This window comes from Drosophila grimshawi, unplaced genomic scaffold (genome assembly GCF_018153295.1).
Source record: "Drosophila grimshawi isolate 15287-2541.00 unplaced genomic scaffold, ASM1815329v1 contig_44, whole genome shotgun sequence".
Taxonomy (NCBI): domain Eukaryota; kingdom Metazoa; phylum Arthropoda; class Insecta; order Diptera; family Drosophilidae; genus Drosophila; species Drosophila grimshawi.
This window is the reverse complement of record NW_025063240.1, coordinates 14,905,118-14,921,440: the sequence shown is the minus strand read 5'-3', so window position 1 is coordinate 14,921,440 and position 16,323 is coordinate 14,905,118. Positions and strand designations below refer to the sequence as shown.

The 16,323-nt window shown below is 42.2% G+C and overlaps 6 protein-coding genes across 8 annotated transcripts; 5 read left to right on the top strand and 1 right to left on the bottom strand.

The window, feature by feature from the left end:
* The first annotated feature begins 289 nt into the window (after window positions 1-289).
* LOC6557585 (multidrug resistance protein homolog 65) lies at window positions 290-5,537 on the top strand. 2 transcript variants are annotated; one of them, XM_001984122.3, is made up of 14 exons: window positions 290-411; window positions 793-1,096; window positions 1,161-1,406; window positions 1,476-1,647; window positions 1,704-2,018; window positions 2,083-2,539; window positions 2,596-2,696; window positions 2,756-2,867; window positions 2,929-3,204; window positions 3,270-3,975; window positions 4,028-4,324; window positions 4,393-4,759; window positions 4,823-5,179; window positions 5,235-5,537. In XM_001984122.3, the coding sequence occupies exons 2-14, from the start codon at window positions 795-797 to the stop codon at window positions 5,430-5,432; spliced, it is 3,906 nt and encodes a 1,301-aa protein (XP_001984158.2). In that variant the 5' UTR covers window positions 290-411; window positions 793-794; the 3' UTR covers window positions 5,433-5,537. The 2 variants fall into 2 exon arrangements, with proteins under 2 accessions (XP_001984158.2, XP_032599434.2); XM_032743543.2 differs by having other exon boundaries at window positions 787-1,096.
* Window positions 5,538-6,358: 821 nt separating this feature from the next.
* LOC6557476 (multidrug resistance protein homolog 65) lies at window positions 6,359-11,571 on the top strand. 2 transcript variants are annotated; one of them, XM_001984123.2, is made up of 12 exons: window positions 6,359-6,515; window positions 6,595-6,931; window positions 6,992-7,237; window positions 7,295-7,466; window positions 7,530-8,313; window positions 8,377-8,477; window positions 8,528-8,639; window positions 8,868-9,567; window positions 9,639-10,199; window positions 10,255-10,633; window positions 10,692-11,048; window positions 11,101-11,571. In XM_001984123.2, exons 2-12 carry the CDS (start codon window positions 6,624-6,626, stop codon window positions 11,299-11,301), a joined length of 3,921 nt encoding a protein of 1,306 aa, XP_001984159.1. In that variant the 5' UTR covers window positions 6,359-6,515; window positions 6,595-6,623; the 3' UTR covers window positions 11,302-11,571. The 2 variants fall into 2 exon arrangements, with proteins under 2 accessions (XP_001984159.1, XP_032598419.1); XM_032742528.1 differs by having other exon boundaries at window positions 6,580-6,931.
* A 243-nt stretch (window positions 11,572-11,814) lies between these two features.
* LOC116806503 lies at window positions 11,815-12,637 on the top strand. Its single transcript, XM_032743190.1, has 3 exons — window positions 11,815-11,857; window positions 11,913-12,104; window positions 12,491-12,637. The coding sequence occupies exons 1-3, from the start codon at window positions 11,815-11,817 to the stop codon at window positions 12,595-12,597; spliced, it is 342 nt and encodes a 113-aa protein (XP_032599081.1). The 3' UTR covers window positions 12,598-12,637.
* A 158-nt stretch (window positions 12,638-12,795) lies between these two features.
* On the top strand, window positions 12,796-13,410 carry LOC6557547. Its single transcript, XM_032742936.2, has 2 exons — window positions 12,796-13,016; window positions 13,082-13,410. Exons 1-2 carry the CDS (start codon window positions 12,995-12,997, stop codon window positions 13,291-13,293), a joined length of 234 nt encoding a protein of 77 aa, XP_032598827.2. The 5' UTR covers window positions 12,796-12,994; the 3' UTR covers window positions 13,294-13,410.
* Window positions 13,411-13,549: 139 nt separating this feature from the next.
* On the top strand, window positions 13,550-13,998 carry LOC6556975. Its single transcript, XM_001984125.2, has 2 exons — window positions 13,550-13,634; window positions 13,689-13,998. The coding sequence occupies exons 1-2, from the start codon at window positions 13,577-13,579 to the stop codon at window positions 13,970-13,972; spliced, it is 342 nt and encodes a 113-aa protein (XP_001984161.1). The 5' UTR covers window positions 13,550-13,576; the 3' UTR covers window positions 13,973-13,998.
* A 908-nt stretch (window positions 13,999-14,906) lies between these two features.
* On the bottom strand, window positions 14,907-15,291 carry LOC116806458. Its single transcript, XM_032742794.2, has 2 exons — window positions 15,249-15,291; window positions 14,907-15,154 (listed from the first exon to the last, which is right to left on the bottom strand). Exons 1-2 carry the CDS (start codon window positions 15,280-15,282, stop codon window positions 15,066-15,068), a joined length of 123 nt encoding a protein of 40 aa, XP_032598685.1. The 5' UTR covers window positions 15,283-15,291; the 3' UTR covers window positions 14,907-15,065.
* Between the last annotated feature and the right edge of the window lie 1,032 nt (window positions 15,292-16,323).

Genomic DNA, 16,323 nt, shown 5'->3' with positions numbered 1-16,323 from the left:
ATCGAAACGCATGTAAAATCTAGATATATCAATTAATGAGCATTATTAAGCAGATTAAAATAATTTCAGTTGATTTTGTTGCAAGCTAGAATCACTCTTGCAGTTTGGCTAAGCGATATGCATTATAGTATAAGAGCTTGTGTATAAGAGTTACTCAAACTAAGACAACGACTGGCAGTTAACGAACTCTCAGCCAGTCCGATTGAGACTCTTGCGAGCAAGATCAATTAAAACTGGGAACGCACTGAATCAATATCGCGTTGAGGAAATTTAAATGGAGAGCATTCGCACGATCTGCAGTCAGTCGCGCTGGGAAGATCGAGTGTAACAGTCCACAGTTTGGAGGAACAGCACTTAAGTATATAAAAACTTCAAAATAAACCGAAAAGGATACAGTGCAGTGTTAAAGAGGTGAATATGCTTAAGAGGACTTAGGAAGCTGAATAAAACCACAATGAAAGAGCTGAACGCAAAGATCAGTGGGAATGTTCTTGTTGTAAATGAGTCTGTTGTAGTTTATGCAACAATCTGTGACATATTGAGTATGGCACCTCACTTGTTAACCCCGGAGGTCAATAACAGAAACGCCAGAACAGAAAGCAAGAATCGTGCAATGCGATTTTAAATGATTCTCAAAGCGATTCCTAATTGAATTAACCTTTCTGGCGTCTCGTCGTCTATATACCAAGTATTTTAGTTGTTGTGCGTGCAAAAAAAAAGAAGAAAAAATCGTGTTGAATCGCCGATTGAATACCAATATCGAGTTTAACTTTGTCCAACTGTCAGTTGCAGTCATGGATCACGACGAGCCATCGATCACATCAAGCGACGAGAAGTTAGTGGAAGAAATACCAGTGGCAGCGGGCCTGGAGTCCACACCACCGATTAGCTTCTGGCAACTGTTTAGATTCTCCACGTATTGGGAACTATTTTGGCTCTTCATTGGATTTGTGATGTGCTGCATCAAAGCGCTCACATTGCCCGCTGTGGTGATTGTATACAGTGAATTCACCGCCATGCTGGTGGACAGGGCCATACAAGTGGGCACCAGCTCAACGGTGCACGCCCTGCCCATCTTTGGGGGCGGCAAGAAACTGTAAGTTAAGTGGTGGGCTTAAAGCAAACTTTTTTGAGTTTAATGGTTGTATTATGTTAAACAGAACGAATGCGACACGCGAGGTGAACAATGAGGCACTCTATGACGACTCCATATCGTATGGCATATTACTAACCATTGCTTCGTTCATAATGTTCATATCGGGCATATTTTCGGTGGATATATTCAATTTGGTTGCCTTGCGACAGGTGACACGCATGAGGATCAAACTCTTTGAATCGGTAATGCGACAGGATATTGGCTGGCATGATCTGGCCAGCAAGCAGAACTTTGCCCAGAGCATGACCGAGTAAGTGAAGAGAATTTCAGCTTGTTATTCAATTAATTAAGTATTATATGGTGTTCGTTCTGCACACAGCGACATTGAAAAGATACGCGATGGTATCTCTGAGAAAGTGGGTCACTTTCTCTATCTAGTCGTAGGCTTTATTATAACGGTTGGCATATCCTTTGGCTATGGCTGGAAACTGACACTAGCTGTGAGCTGTTATATACCGCTCGTCATCGCCGTCAATTACTATGTGGGCAAGGTAAAATCTACCAATTAGACCCGAGCTCAGCTCTTAATAACTTGCTTTACACACAGACACAAGGCACTTTGACGGCACGCGAACAGGAATCGTATGCAGAAGCCGGCAATCTGGTGGAGGAGATTCTAAGTGCCATACGCACTGTGGTCTCCTTTGGCGGAGAGAAGCAGGAGGTTGAAAGGTTTGAGAACTTCCTGGTGCCCGCCCGCAAGGCTAGCCAGTGGAAGGGCGCCTTCTCGGGATTGAGCGATGCACTCTTGAAATCCATGCTGTTTCTTTCCTGTGCGGGTGCTTTCTGGTATGGTGTTAATCTAATTTTAGATGATCGCAATGTGGAGGATAAGGAATACACGCCAGCTATTTTAATGATTGTAGGTGTGCCAATTGTTACAAAGTATACAAAATCACTCTCCCAAATCTATAAAATCAATCCAGGCGTTCTTTGGCATCATTGTGGGTGCGGATAATATTGCTCGCACTGCTCCATTCCTCGAGTCCTTTGCCACGGCACGTGGCTGTGCGACCAACCTGTTTAAGGTCATCGATCTGACCTCGAAAATCGATCCGCTGTCCACAGATGGAAAACTCTTAAACTATGGCTTGCGTGGCGATGTCGAATTTCAGGATGTCTTCTTTCGTTATCCCTCACGTCCGGAAGTTATTGTACTCCGCGGCCTGAATATCAAAATTCGGGCAGGTCAAACTGTGGCTCTTGTTGGATCTTCGGGCTGTGGCAAGTCGACGTGTATACAGTTATTACAGCGCTTCTATGATCCCGTTTTTGGTTCTGTGCTTTTGGATGACTTAGACATACGTAAATATAATATACAATGGCTGCGCTCCAATATTGCTGTGGTGGGTCAGGAACCAGTGCTCTTCTTGGGCACCATAGGTAAAATGGATATTGTTTTTACTTCCATACATATTTATTACATATACTTTTATCAGGACAAAATATTAGCTATGGTAAGCCGAATGCCACGCAGAAGGAGATCGAAGCAGCTGCCACACAAGCGGGCGCTCATGATTTTATTAGCCATCTACCCGAGGTAAGTTAATCTGTTTCTAAAGCTCGATTCTAGCTTATTCTTGATCTTATTCCATGTAGAGCTATCGCACACTGATCGGTGAACGTGGTTCGCAGCTCTCTGGTGGTCAAAAGCAGCGTATTGCCATCGCTCGAGCTCTCATACAGAATCCCAAGATACTACTTCTAGATGGTGAGTAGAGGAAAGAGTGTTCCACAAACCAAGTACTGCTTACAATTCCATTTCATTGCAGAGGCAACCTCTGCATTGGACTACAACTCGGAGAAACTAGTGCAGCAGGCTTTGGATTTGGCTAGCAAAGGACGCACCACAATTGTGGTTTCACATCGTCTCTCTGCTATACGTGGTGCCGATAAGATTGTGTTTATACACGATGGTAAAGTATTTGAGGAAGGATCACATGATGATCTGATGGCACTGGAGGGTGCTTATTATAATATGGTAAAAGCTGGCGATATTCAAATGCCGGAAGAACTCGATAAGGAGGAGAATATAGACGAGACCAAGCGTGAGTAACCAGAATCAGCAACTTAAATATATAACTACATCGACTAAGAAAAACTTTATATACAGGCAAAAGTCTAGCGCTCTATGAAAAATCCTTTGAAACAAGTCCACTCAATTTCGAGAAGAACCAGAAGAACAGCGTGCAGTTCGATGAGCCCATTGTCAAGTCCCTTAAGGAGAGCAACAAGGAAAGGGAAAATGAATCCATAGAGAAACCAAACTTCTTCCGTACCTTTGCGAGAATTGTGCGCATCTCACGGCCTGAGTGGTGTTATCTAATCTTTGGAGGCATTGCAGCGATTTGCGTTGGCTGCCTTTATCCCGCATTCTCGATTATTTTTGGTGAATTCTATGCGGCCCTCGCCGAGCAGGACGAGAAAGAGGCGCTCAGTCGAACTGCGGTGCTGTCGTGGGCCTGTTTGGGCATTGCGGCAGTCACTGGCCTGATCTGCTTCCTGCAAACCTATCTCTTTAATTATGCCGGTGTTTGGCTAACACATCGCATGCGAGCGATGACTTTCAAGGCAATGGTCAGCCAGGAAATTGGCTGGTTCGATCAGGAGCAGAACTCGGTGGGTGCACTATCAGCACGTTTGTCCGGTGAAGCGGCTGGTGTACAGGGTGCCATTGGCTACCCGCTGAGTGGCATGATTCAGGCATTATCAAATTTCATAACGGGCATTACGGTATCCATGTACTATAATTGGAAACTGGCGCTGCTGTGTCTGGCCAATTGTCCGATCATTGTTGGATCCGTCATACTCGAAGCAAAGTAAGTTAAACGTTTAACTGAACATCTGCAAACTTATCCAACTTATTTGTAGACTGATGTCCAACGCACTGATTCGCGAGAAACAGGTCTTGGAGGAGGCCTGTCGCATTGCAACCGAATCTGTGACCAATGTGCGGACAATCGCCGGTTTACGACGCGAAGCTGATGTCATTAAGCAATACACAAAGGAGATTCAAAATGTGGAAATACTCATACGACAGAAGCTACGCTGGCGCGGTATTTTGAACTCGACAATGCAGGCATCGGCATTCTTTGCCTATGCCGTTGCACTTTGCTATGGCGGCGTCCTCGTCTCGGAGGGTCAAGTCCCCTTCCAGGACATCATCAAGTGGGTGTGCACAAAGTAACCCAGCATTAGTCGTATATTAATGTTTTTGGTAATTCGGTTTTTTGTAGGGTATCCGAAACGCTGCTTTATGGCTCGATGATGTTGGCCCAATCACTGGCCTTTACGCCAGCCTTTACAGCCGCCTTGGTGGCCGGTTATCGGTTGTTCCAGATCCTTGATCGCAAGCCCCGCATTATTTCGCCCATGGGCACGATAAAGAATACATTGGCTAAGCAGCTAAATCTCTTTGAGGGTGTGCGCTATCGCGACATCGAATTCCGTTATCCCACTCGGCCAGATGCCAAAGTTCTAAATGGTCTTGACTTGGAGGTGCTGCAGGGTAAAACTGTTGCCTTAGTTGGTCATTCCGGTTGCGGCAAGTCCACCTGCGTGCAGCTACTGCAGCGCTACTACGATCCCGATGAGGGTAGCATTGTAAGAAATTACATAAGAAGATTCGATGTATAGTTATTCTCTATCTTCTTGACATCCCTGCAGCACATTGATCAGGATGACATTCAGCATGATTTGACGCTGGAGGGTGTACGTCGAAAGTTGGGCATTGTGTCGCAGGAACCCTCGCTTTTTGAGCGCACCATTGCTGAGAATATTGCCTATGGTGACAATCGTCGATCTGTGCCCATGGCCGAGGTGATTGCTGCTGCCAAGAGTGCAAATGCGCACAGCTTCATAATTTCATTGCCGAATGGCTACGATACTCGGATGGGCTCCAGGGGCACTCAGCTATCTGGTGGTCAGAAGCAGCGGCTTGCCATCGCACGTGCCCTGGTTAGGAACCCCAAGATCCTATTGCTAGATGAGGCCACCTCAGCGCTGGACTTGCAAAGTGAACGGGTAAATTAGGCAAACAAATATTCTTGTTCCTAGAATCCTTAACTCTGTTTTACAGTTGGTTCAGCAAGCTTTGGACGCCGCCTGCTCTGGACGCACCTGTATTGTGATTGCCCATCGTTTGTCAACGATTCAGAATGCAGATATCATTTGTGTGGTGCAAGGTGGCCGAATTGTGGAGCGTGGCACGCATTCGCAGCTAATTGGTCTGGGCGGCATCTATGCCAAGTTGCACAAGACCCAAAAGAGTCACTGAGCTTCTCCTTAATGGAATTACAATTTTGTTTAATGATTTTACCAAAGTTAAGATTTATTTACTGTCATATTTTATATATCATTATTTTTTCAATAAACCATCTAACAATTTTCAATGTAACTCTAATGATATGTTTTTTATTGACTGCGGCAGTAAGGCAAAAATTCGTTGTAATTGTTTAAAGTCAACAGGCGATTCAAAAATCCATTGCACAATATGAGGCTTCAAGCAAAATATAAGGCATAAAATCAGTTAATAACTTTTCTATAATTAAACACAGACAGAACTCTCCGTGCAACTAAGAAAATCGTCTCAAGCTGCATAATTGCACTCTACATGTCATTTCAGATAACAGTATCTCAGTATCTTTATATCATCAATGAAAATGTTGCTTAATTAGAATATTTTACATCAATTGTATTTTATTATTTGCACGACAACACTTGATAAGAGATAAAACTAAGACCGCGGATTCATTGTACTGAATATTCAATAAACTCCCTTTATGATATCAAACACTTATGTAAATTGATACCATTAAGATATATCCAAAACTGATAACAGGGAAGTCAGTCTATCAAAATAGAGAGGCTTCTTTTCAACCGTATCTAATCTCATTGAGGAATTTAATGCAAATTTCCAGACATTTATTTAAAGAACCTCTGATGACCTTTAACATATATAAAACTATGCACACCTTGATGAACGTTGCATATCTGGAAGTCATGCAGAACCTTGAGAAGAATCAATTTAATTGGTATTTATTAAAATGAAATAAGAGAAATTGCAAAAACTGCGAGAGTAGAACACATTTCCTATCGAGAACAGATGTACGCTCTTTCGGCTGTTTGAACATTAATAGAAACTGAATTGATAAAAAACGAACCCCTCAGTTGCAAACCCAACAGTTCGAGTCCACATTTCAATCGGAACGGTAACAGGCGGAAGACCCTCAGAAGTAACACCACAGTGCTGTGCTCATCAATTCAAACCAATCAGTTGAACGCATAGATAAAATTCAAAAACCAAAGATCATAAAATATAGAGTCACACAGACTTTTTAAAGTTCTTCAATACTCGAACGTGAGAGCTGGTTGCAACAGATTCATTTGCTATACACGAACGCTAACTACTAATTAACCCCGAGGTCAAATGCTTATAGGCGAACGCTTTGTGTCATAAACTACGTCAATGGCGTCAGAGGAGCCCAATATGAATGATGATACGGATACTGCAACTCGGGCAGAACCAAATAAATCCAAGGCCAAGGAGCCGGAGCTGAAAACCGTGAACTATCGACAGCTGTTTCGCTATGCTCGCGGTCCGGATTATCTACTTCTGGGATGTGCCGCTCTAGCGGCTATGTTGCATGCATTCGTCTTTCCCGTAGCTATTATCGGGTATAGTGAATTGGTGGCCATGTTTATCGATCGGAGCTTGGGCATTGGCACCAGCTCGGGCACCACGGCTCTGCCCTTGTTTGGCGGTGGAAAACAGCTGTAAGTCCAACTACAGAATCGCGTTTTTGCCCAACCCCCTTTGTCAATTCTCGTTTGCAGCACCAATGCCACCTATGAGGAGAATATGGATGAGCTGCGCAAAGATAGCGTTGCATTTGGCATAATCATGACCATCGACTCGCTGGTCATGTTATTTTCCGGCATGGCCTTTGTGAACATCTTCAATCATCTGGCTCTCGAGCTGACTGTGCGCATGCGTCGGGAGTTCTTCAGGGCGACAATCAGACAGGAAATTGGCTGGCATGATATGTCCAAGGATCAAAACTTTGCTGTTCGCATAACTGAGTAAGTTTTTAGCGGACTACGAGTAGGACTTTTAGATAACTCGAATTAATTCACAAGCAACATGGAAAAAATTCGCACTGGCATCGCTGAGAATGCGGGACATTTTTTGACAATTATATTCGACGTGGCCATAAGCGTAATCATATCCTTGGCATACGGCTGGAAACTGGCATTGGCCATGTTCTTTTACATACCACTCACTATTGTCGTTAATGCAATGATTGCGCATGTAAGTTCAGAGTAAACATTTTAATTATTATCAGTAATCCTGCTAATACTAATGCTATAACAGTACCAAAGCAAGCTGACAGCTCGGGAGCAGAGCTCTTATGTGCGTGCCAGCTCTGTGGTGGAGGAGGTCATTGGCGCCATACGCACAGTGGTTGCTTTTGGCGGTGAGCGTTCCGAATCTGTGCGCTATGAGAATCTGTTGAAGCCCGCACTCACGGCTGGCAAATGGAAGGGCGCCTTCTCCGGTCTCAGCGATACGGTTATGAAGGCCATGATGTTCATAGTGGGTGCTGGTGCCTTCTGGTATGGTGCCAATTTGATTCTACACGATCGTGCCACCGATATACCCAGCGAGGAACGCGAATATACGCCGGCAATTGTGATGATTGTGATATCGGGCATTATTGTGGGTGCCAATCACTTGTCACGCACTTCGCCATTTCTGGAGACATTCGCCATGGCTCGTGGATCAGCGAGTGCCATTTATGATGTCATCGATCGCGTCTCTGTTATCGATCCGCTCTCCAAGGCCGGCAAAATCCTTAACTATGGACTGAAGGGAAGCATTGAGTTTCGTGACGTGTTCTTTCAGTATCCCGCTCGTAAGGACATCACTGTGCTGAGAGGACTCAATCTGATTGTCAAAGAGGGTCAAACTGTCGCTTTGGTTGGCTCCTCGGGCTGTGGCAAATCGACCTGCGTACAATTGCTCCAACGCTTCTATGATCCTGTTTTTGGCCAAGTCCTGCTGGATGGCGAGGATGTCCGAAAATACAATATCAACTGGCTGCGCTCCAATATAGCCGTTGTTGGTCAGGAACCAGTGCTATTTCAGGGCACCATTGGTGAGTTTAGCTTCCAATATATAGTTGCAATCTGTACATAAAAATAATTTCATTTGACTACAGGTGAAAACATTCGTCATGGTAAACCTGAAGCCACCCAAAGAGAGGTTGAAGTTGCTGCTAGGGCCGCCAATGCTCATGAATTTATCACTGCTCTCTATAAAGTAAGATGTGTAAGAGACTTTTGGTTCAATATTTAATCTTTTCCCTACAGGGTTACGATACGCATATTAGCGAAAAGGGTGTTCAGCTATCCGGCGGACAACGTCAACGCATTGCCATAGCCAGAGCACTCATACAACAACCTACAATACTTCTTCTAGATGGTAAGCCTTACCCTGTGGAGAACGGTTCAAAATTTTCCACAGCCTCAAAAATTCAACCGATTTTCAAAAGCCATGTTTGATCATGGCTTGGTCTCAAGATTAATATTGCATTCATATTAATGTTCACATTTCTGGATCGGAGAATTCATATAAAAATTATCCGAAAAAAATTGAAAATTGAAGACAAAAAGCACCCGTTTTATTAACTACAGTAATCATTCCCCACAGAGGCTACTTCGGCACTGGACTATCACTCCGAAAAGCTGGTGCAAGCCGCTTTGGACAAGGCGTGCATGGGTCGCACCACGCTGGTCGTATCACATCGCTTGTCTGCCATCAGACATGCTGATCAAATTGTTTACATTGAGAATGGCAAAGTGGTTGAGCAGGGCACTCATGAGGATCTAGTGAAGCAGCAGGGTTACTACTACAAAATGGTCTCTGCCTACGAGTATGATGATAGGGCTGATGAAGTGCTGAATGAATGCGAAGAGATGAAATCTCAAGAAATTGAACAGTTTCGCAGAAGCTCACTTAAATCCCTGGATAAAAATGCCGAGTTTCAGATGAAACGACTAAATCTGAACCACTCACAAGCTGCTGACGATGAAGAGAAGGCGAAGTGCACAAAAAGCATCAGCTATCCGCGCACCTTCTTGCGTGTTCTGATCTGGGCACGACCAGAGTGGAGTTTCCTGGCCATTGGCACCGTATGTGCCGCACTTTATGGCTGTTCCATGCCTGCTTTTTCTGTTGTCCTGGCGGAACTATACGCCTCGCTGGCCGAACCCACCGATGAAGCAGTGCTGCAGCACAGTTCATCAATGTCGATTATCAGCGTTGTAATTGGCATCTGTGTGGGCATCTTCTGCTTCGTGCAGACCTTCTTCTACAATCTGGCTGGAGTGTGGCTTACCTCACGAATGCGGTGAGTTTAGCTATAACTATGACAATAGCTATAACTATTTGAATTCAATAATCTGCTTCTCAAACCATTAGTTCCAAGACATTTAGATCTATAATGAATCAGGAAATGGGCTGGTTTGATGAGAAGGAGAACAGCGTTGGTGCTCTGTCGGCTCGGCTATCGGGAGATGCGGCCAGCGTGCAGGGTGCCATTGGTTTCCCATTGAGCAACATTATACAAGCATTGACAAACTTTATCTGTAGTTTCTCCATTGCCTTCTCCTATTCCTGGGAATTGGCGTTAGTCTGTTTGAGTACAGCGCCATTTATGGTTGCGTCTATAATCTTTGAGGCAAGGTTTAGTGAAAAGTCAGCGCTAAAGGAAAAAGACGTGCTGGAGGAAACGAGTCGCATAGCTACGGAGACGATTGCACAAATAAGAACCGTAGCAGCTCTGCGTCGAGAAGAGGAACTCATAAAGGTATATGATGCAGAAGTGGAACGGTATCGTCTGCAAATCAAGAGTCGCTTGAGATGGAGAGGATTGGTCAACTCGCTGGGCATGACCCTCATGTTCTTTGGCTATGCTGTCACCTTAACCTATGGCGGATTCATGTGCGCCGAGGGAAGGATCAAGTTTGAAGTTATTATGAAGTGAGTGAATCAGTGCACTTGGAAAGAGAGCGCAGCTCTAAGTTTACTCTTTTAGAATTGCGAACACAATGCTTTATGGCCTATTCATTCTGGCCCAATCCTTGGCCTTCACACCAGCTTTTAATGCGGCGCTGCTTTCGGCCACACGCATGCATGAAATCATAGACCGGAAACCCTTGATACAGTCCCCAAATGTTGTGGAAAATGCTGGCAATGGCAACTATAACTACAAGACGAATGTTGTGGAGCAGGGCGTCAGTTATCGTGAGCTCAACTTTGCCTATCCCTCGAGACCGAATCACTCGGTGTTAAAGGACTTTAATCTGGATGTGCTGCAGGGTCAAACGGTTGCCCTGGTTGGTGCCTCCGGTTCCGGCAAATCTACATGTGTTCAACTCCTACTGCGCTACTATGATCCAGATGAGGGCAAGATAGTAAGTCAAATTCTGTTAAACTTTGGATCCATTTCTGTATGCTTATTTATACCCACAGCTCATTGATCAGGAGAGTATACACCAGGACATGGAGCTAAAAACTCTTCGTCGTCGCCTGGGCATTGTGTCGCAGGAGCCGTCGCTCTTTGAGAAGACCATTGCGGAGAATATCAGCTATGGCGACACCTCACGCAACGTGCCCATGCAACAGATCATTGATGCAGCCAAAATGGCGAATGCCCATGATTTCATCATGACATTGCCCGCCCAGTATGAGACCATGTTGGGATCCAAGGGCACACAGCTTTCAGGTGGACAGAAGCAACGAATTGCCATTGCACGAGCCATGGTGCGAAATCCCAAGATACTGTTGCTTGATGAGGCCACATCAGCATTGGATATGCAAAGTGAAAGGGTAAGCAAATATTTATTATCAATATTATTTGAACAACAAACTTGGCTTACAGGTGGTGCAGCAGGCGTTGGATTCGGCCTGCTCTGGACGCACCTGCATTGTGATTGCCCATCGATTGTCCACCGTGCAAAATGCTAATATTATTTGTGTTATTCAAGTCGGACGCATCATTGAGCAGGGCACACATTCCCAGCTGCTCGCCAAGAATGGCATCTATGCCAAATTGTACCGCAGTCAATCGAAAAACAAATAGTGCACAAAAGTATGCAGTAAAAATACAACTTAGCCAAGACACACACCAGCGCGCATAAGACTATGCTACAGATTATTTCTATGTACACTAATTGGAATTATGATACGTAATATAAACTGCCGAAAACAACAGCATTTTATATGGAGATAGTTAAAATCTATAGTCCGGGCTTGAACTTGTTATAAACTCTGAACATGTATAGAAATACCAATTAATATTTATTTCGGCCATCTTAATTCACAAATTCGTCCAGCAAAATGTAAATAAATTTAAAATGTAATGAAAAATTATAATAAATTCTTTTACATTCCACAAAAAAAAAATGGTTTTTATCTCTTTTTGCAAATTTGGTATATGCCGCTGGATATTCAGCATTTTTATCTAATCATTGTTTATATTAAGCAAACCTATCTCAAGGTGCTTCAATCCAAATTAAATTTGTGCACATTTCAGTTGCGCATTGCGCTTTATATTGTAGGTTTGCCTTTGAGAAGTTGTTGTCTAGTGCCCGAAATGTTCATAAAACAAATATTGAGCCTCTGCATATTATTTTTGAGTATGTAATGTGTGGATGAATTGCCCTTATCTCAAATAATGCGGTATTTATTTAGTCTCCACAGTTGTAAGAACTGATGAAGATGGTCAAAATGTAAAGGGGCAAATTAACATTTGCCCGCTGGAGACATCCTGTGTAAGTGTGAATGAAAGCAACGCCGTCTGCAGATATGATGACAACAAAGGATGCATACGAAAATACGAATCCAAATGTCACTTGGATATTGCAGCCTGCCGTGATGGAAAGGGTATGTATTTGATAACCTGGCAGAGAGTAAAATTATATGCTGTAGTTGAACCAGTTTCAACCTAATTTGTCAATAAATCGCTCCTGGTATTGGATAAATTCAACTAACTCCAACTCTAGCAATCTCTACTGACGACAACAAAACTTAGTTTCCACGCGCGAATAAGATAAATTGACAAAAATCCTTCATTCGGGTCAATAAGTTATGTAAATAAGGCGTCAGAAATGTCTCTCTGAATTGGTCAGACATTTCATTTTGAATCCATAATGCCAGCCGCAGGCGTTATTCTTAATTATGCAAATGAAAACAATGTATTTATTTTATCTATAACCTGAAGCCTCGTCTGTTACCGAAAGATTAAAAACTAATTTGTTATTTTTTTTCAGACTACACCGACTACAGTGACGTATACTGCACAATGGAGACATTCATTTGCGAGGAGATATTGACATTTGAACGGTGGACCATCTTCTTTGGTCACGTGAAAGATTGATACGTTCCAACGGTGTGAATAAAGGCGCTGGCTTTCAATATTTCAGAAACAATTAATTAATCTGTTGAGTGGCGATAAGTAGCTACCATTCAAAAGTATTGTATCTCTTTCTTTTTTTTTTTTTGTCTGTCACCAATGACGTCAAACGTATTTGCCCACCAATCAGATGACCAGCTTGAGACAGAACGACGCTGCGCCTCAAGCCCCCTTTTTGATCAGCTTGTTTTTGTTTTTTTTTTTTGGCAATACTCTTTTGCATAATCTTCGCATGAGTTGCCAGTTAAGAGCCGGTCAATAGGTTGATGCGAGTACGGACATTTATATAAAATGGGGGTTCCTCTGAGCGGCGGTCAGTTTATCAGACATTATCAAGACAAACAAATCATTTTCTTTTGCCATGCGTCTAACAATTTTATTTGGTTAGTAACTTGAGCTCGTTGAGAATCGTTCACATATGATTATTACATTTTTAATAAATTTACAGCGATAAGCTTAACCCTGGTCATGGTCGCTAGTAAACCTCTCTCATCATCACAGCAGACCTCGAAAGAAAAACAGCAAGAACTCTACAAGCAATGGCCAGGCGTGGAAGATGAACGATTTGCCGATGCAGAAGTGGATAACGCCTATGAGCTGTACAAGGAGAAAACAAGAAAGCCAAACATTCTACAAAATTCACATAAAGACAAGCCATAGTAGTTCAGCTCACCAAAGTTGACGAATGGTTTGCTGTGCTTCATTGTGTTCAAGCATATACGGGTCTATAGGCGATATAGTATAGTAGTATAGTTTTAATTCGGTATGGTATTAGTAAAACGCATAAATAAAAACAATTATTTTTGGTGAAACGTGCAAATGAGTTGTTCCTATTGCATTCCGGCCAAAGATCACGTATATCGTGACACTCTTGTACATATAAAGTTCAGCTTCACACTGACTAATCAGTTCAGTTCAGATTGGGCAAGTGTCGCAAGTGAAAATGTCGCTGGCCAAGTTCTTAACATTGTTTCTTATCAGCAGCGCTCTGCTGCTAATTGGTAAGTGCAAATCGTTGGAAGTTTTACTTAATCTAAAATGATGTCCCCTTATAGCAAACGGAAGGCCGCTGGACGACTTTAGCATTGAAGATGATCGCATGAATGAGATAGGAAAAGACTTTGGCAGAAAATGGATAATGCCAAATTTGGAGCGTATTTTCAGCAGTGCCGAAACGCAGACGACAGGGAAACGCACCGAAAAAAACACAAATAGCATTGAACCAAGTGAAAAAGAGACCACAACGAGTTCCAAGCATGCCCATGGCATGATCACGTCCATGATGAGCTTTATCAGTAGTGTTGTTAACTTTGGCCGAACTATGATACGTAATGAATAAAATAAAAAATATTTTTAAATTCTGCATAAAACTACGCTTAGCTGTGTAATGTAAGAACAAAAAACAAAATTAAAAAACAAAACTAAAGTAAGCCTTAAAGTTTAAGCAGCTTAGTGCTGTGTACTCTACAAATAAATAGTTTCTCAAATTTATGCGGGGATTTTTAAAAGTCTCCATAAAATATATCACAGTCATGGAACTATTCTTGGTTTTTAATGTTGTCTGGCCACATGATGACGTGTAAAAAATTCAAATTTTTCATCAAAATCAGTTGAATACGTCATGTGACGTCACGGCTGACTTGTTAGCCAGTATGCTAATATGTACTATGCTAGCCGGTTTTACAATCGTTTGTTTGTTTTAATAATAAATAGAGACCTTGCATAGACTGCTGTTAGCCCAGAATCTCCTTTCCGCTAGTTCTCGTTTTATTGAAAATCTTGGGTTTTTCTAAAGAAACCATAATCATATTCAAAATTGATTAAATTATTATTATAATATAAGAAGCTTTGCAATTTAATATCTCGCAATTTTTCCCAAAATAAGTAATTCCCCCCAATAACAATTTAATTTGACTATAGCCACGTGTAAATCAATTTCGTAAAAACCGAAAAACTAACAATGCAGAACAGTTAACATTTAGAAGCTGGCTACAAAACATTATTAACGGCAAAGATTGCACAATTCCAAAACTTAAAATGAAATCGAAAATAAAACAGAGTCTTAACGGCAACCGTTGATTGAGCAAGCAACACGCCGACTGACTAATGGCACTAAAAGCTGCGATTGCAGCCACCTTATAAACCAGGTTATAAATATACACAAAAATACACACATATGTGTTATTCTTGGCATTACGTTCTCACTTTTATTTAAATGCTTTTGTACATTGTACTGACTGGCGAGTTAAAAAAAGAAATTTGTTTGTGTGTGAGCAAAAAAAATTTATTGAAGCCCAAAGAAGCAGATTTAATTAACATTTTGCTTGACATATAGTGTGTGGGTATAACTGGATATAATTCTGGGCAGGTACATGTGTGTGTGTGTGTGCATGTGTGAGTGTTTATATATGTGATTAAATTAAACTTCGTCGCTAATTCGCCTCGAGCAAATGATATTTAAACATCTTGTTCAGTGAATACATATTCTGGGACAGCTCATTGCAGACACGCACAACGCAGCCTTTTGCGGCACATGCAACGAAGGAACAATAATAGGATTTTTAACTAGGCTAGGTACACAAACACAACAAAATGAAACAAAATAAAACACTAACCAATTAGATATTTAATCACTTTTAACAGCACCATGACGAGAACTTGCGTCGATGCACACGCGCCGAGATTTAGAACCAAATTGAACACGAAATCCGAAACTCAACTGCGGATAAATAAATGAAACGCAGTCCAGCCAGGTGAACGTTGACGCCGCGATGCACAGTGGGGCCAGTTGGCACTGCATTGGGCAAAATAGTAAGAACAATGCTTGGTAACATAATGAATTAACAGCAAATGTTGCTTGTCATCGTGCTTGATTGGGCTGTTAATTGAAGTGTTAATTATATAAAGCATAAGCACATTCAACTCACAGCCTATTCATATAACAATAAAGGAAAGAGAAAAAAAAACGGAGGCTGCTAAATAATTTTGCAGGTATATAAACAGTGGATTACTGTGGGCCACTGTGCGCAGCCAGAAAATCAAGAACTTCATGTTGATGTTGCAATTGATCTTTAATATATGAAGTAAGTACATATGTACAATTCTACCAATATATATCTACTAACATTATGTTTTTTTCGGCAGGCACTTAAGCGCTTATTTGCGTGAGTTGCAAGAAACAGCAGCAGTAACAACAACAACAACGGCAACAACAACGGTGACAAGCAGTAAGCAATACGAATTACGTCATCAGAACTCGTTTGCATCCATGGGGCTACCGCCTGCACAGTGTGGCTGGCGCACAAGATATACGAGTAAGATTGAGGCCAAAATCTATTGACACTCATTGCCGTCTTTATCAGTGCGATTATTTCTGTCATTGCAAGAGTTGCAACCGAGAGTCGTAACGCTCGGCTGCAAACCAGTTTCTTCTCTCTGTGGCAATTCCATCGCACTGCTTGGCGACGACTATCAACAAGTGACAACTGGCAACTAACAGTTGCCCGTCGAATGCGCTGTCGTTGCACATTGGTCATGAATTTCTACAGTATTTTGATCGTGATTTTCAAAAGCAATTCGAAACCAACTTCGCAGGTCGTTTCTATAGCCATTTAATAGGTATAGCAGTAAACTTCAAGTTTTTTTAATTTGTTTTTCAAGTGATTGTAGGTTGAGTTTGGTTTCATTTTT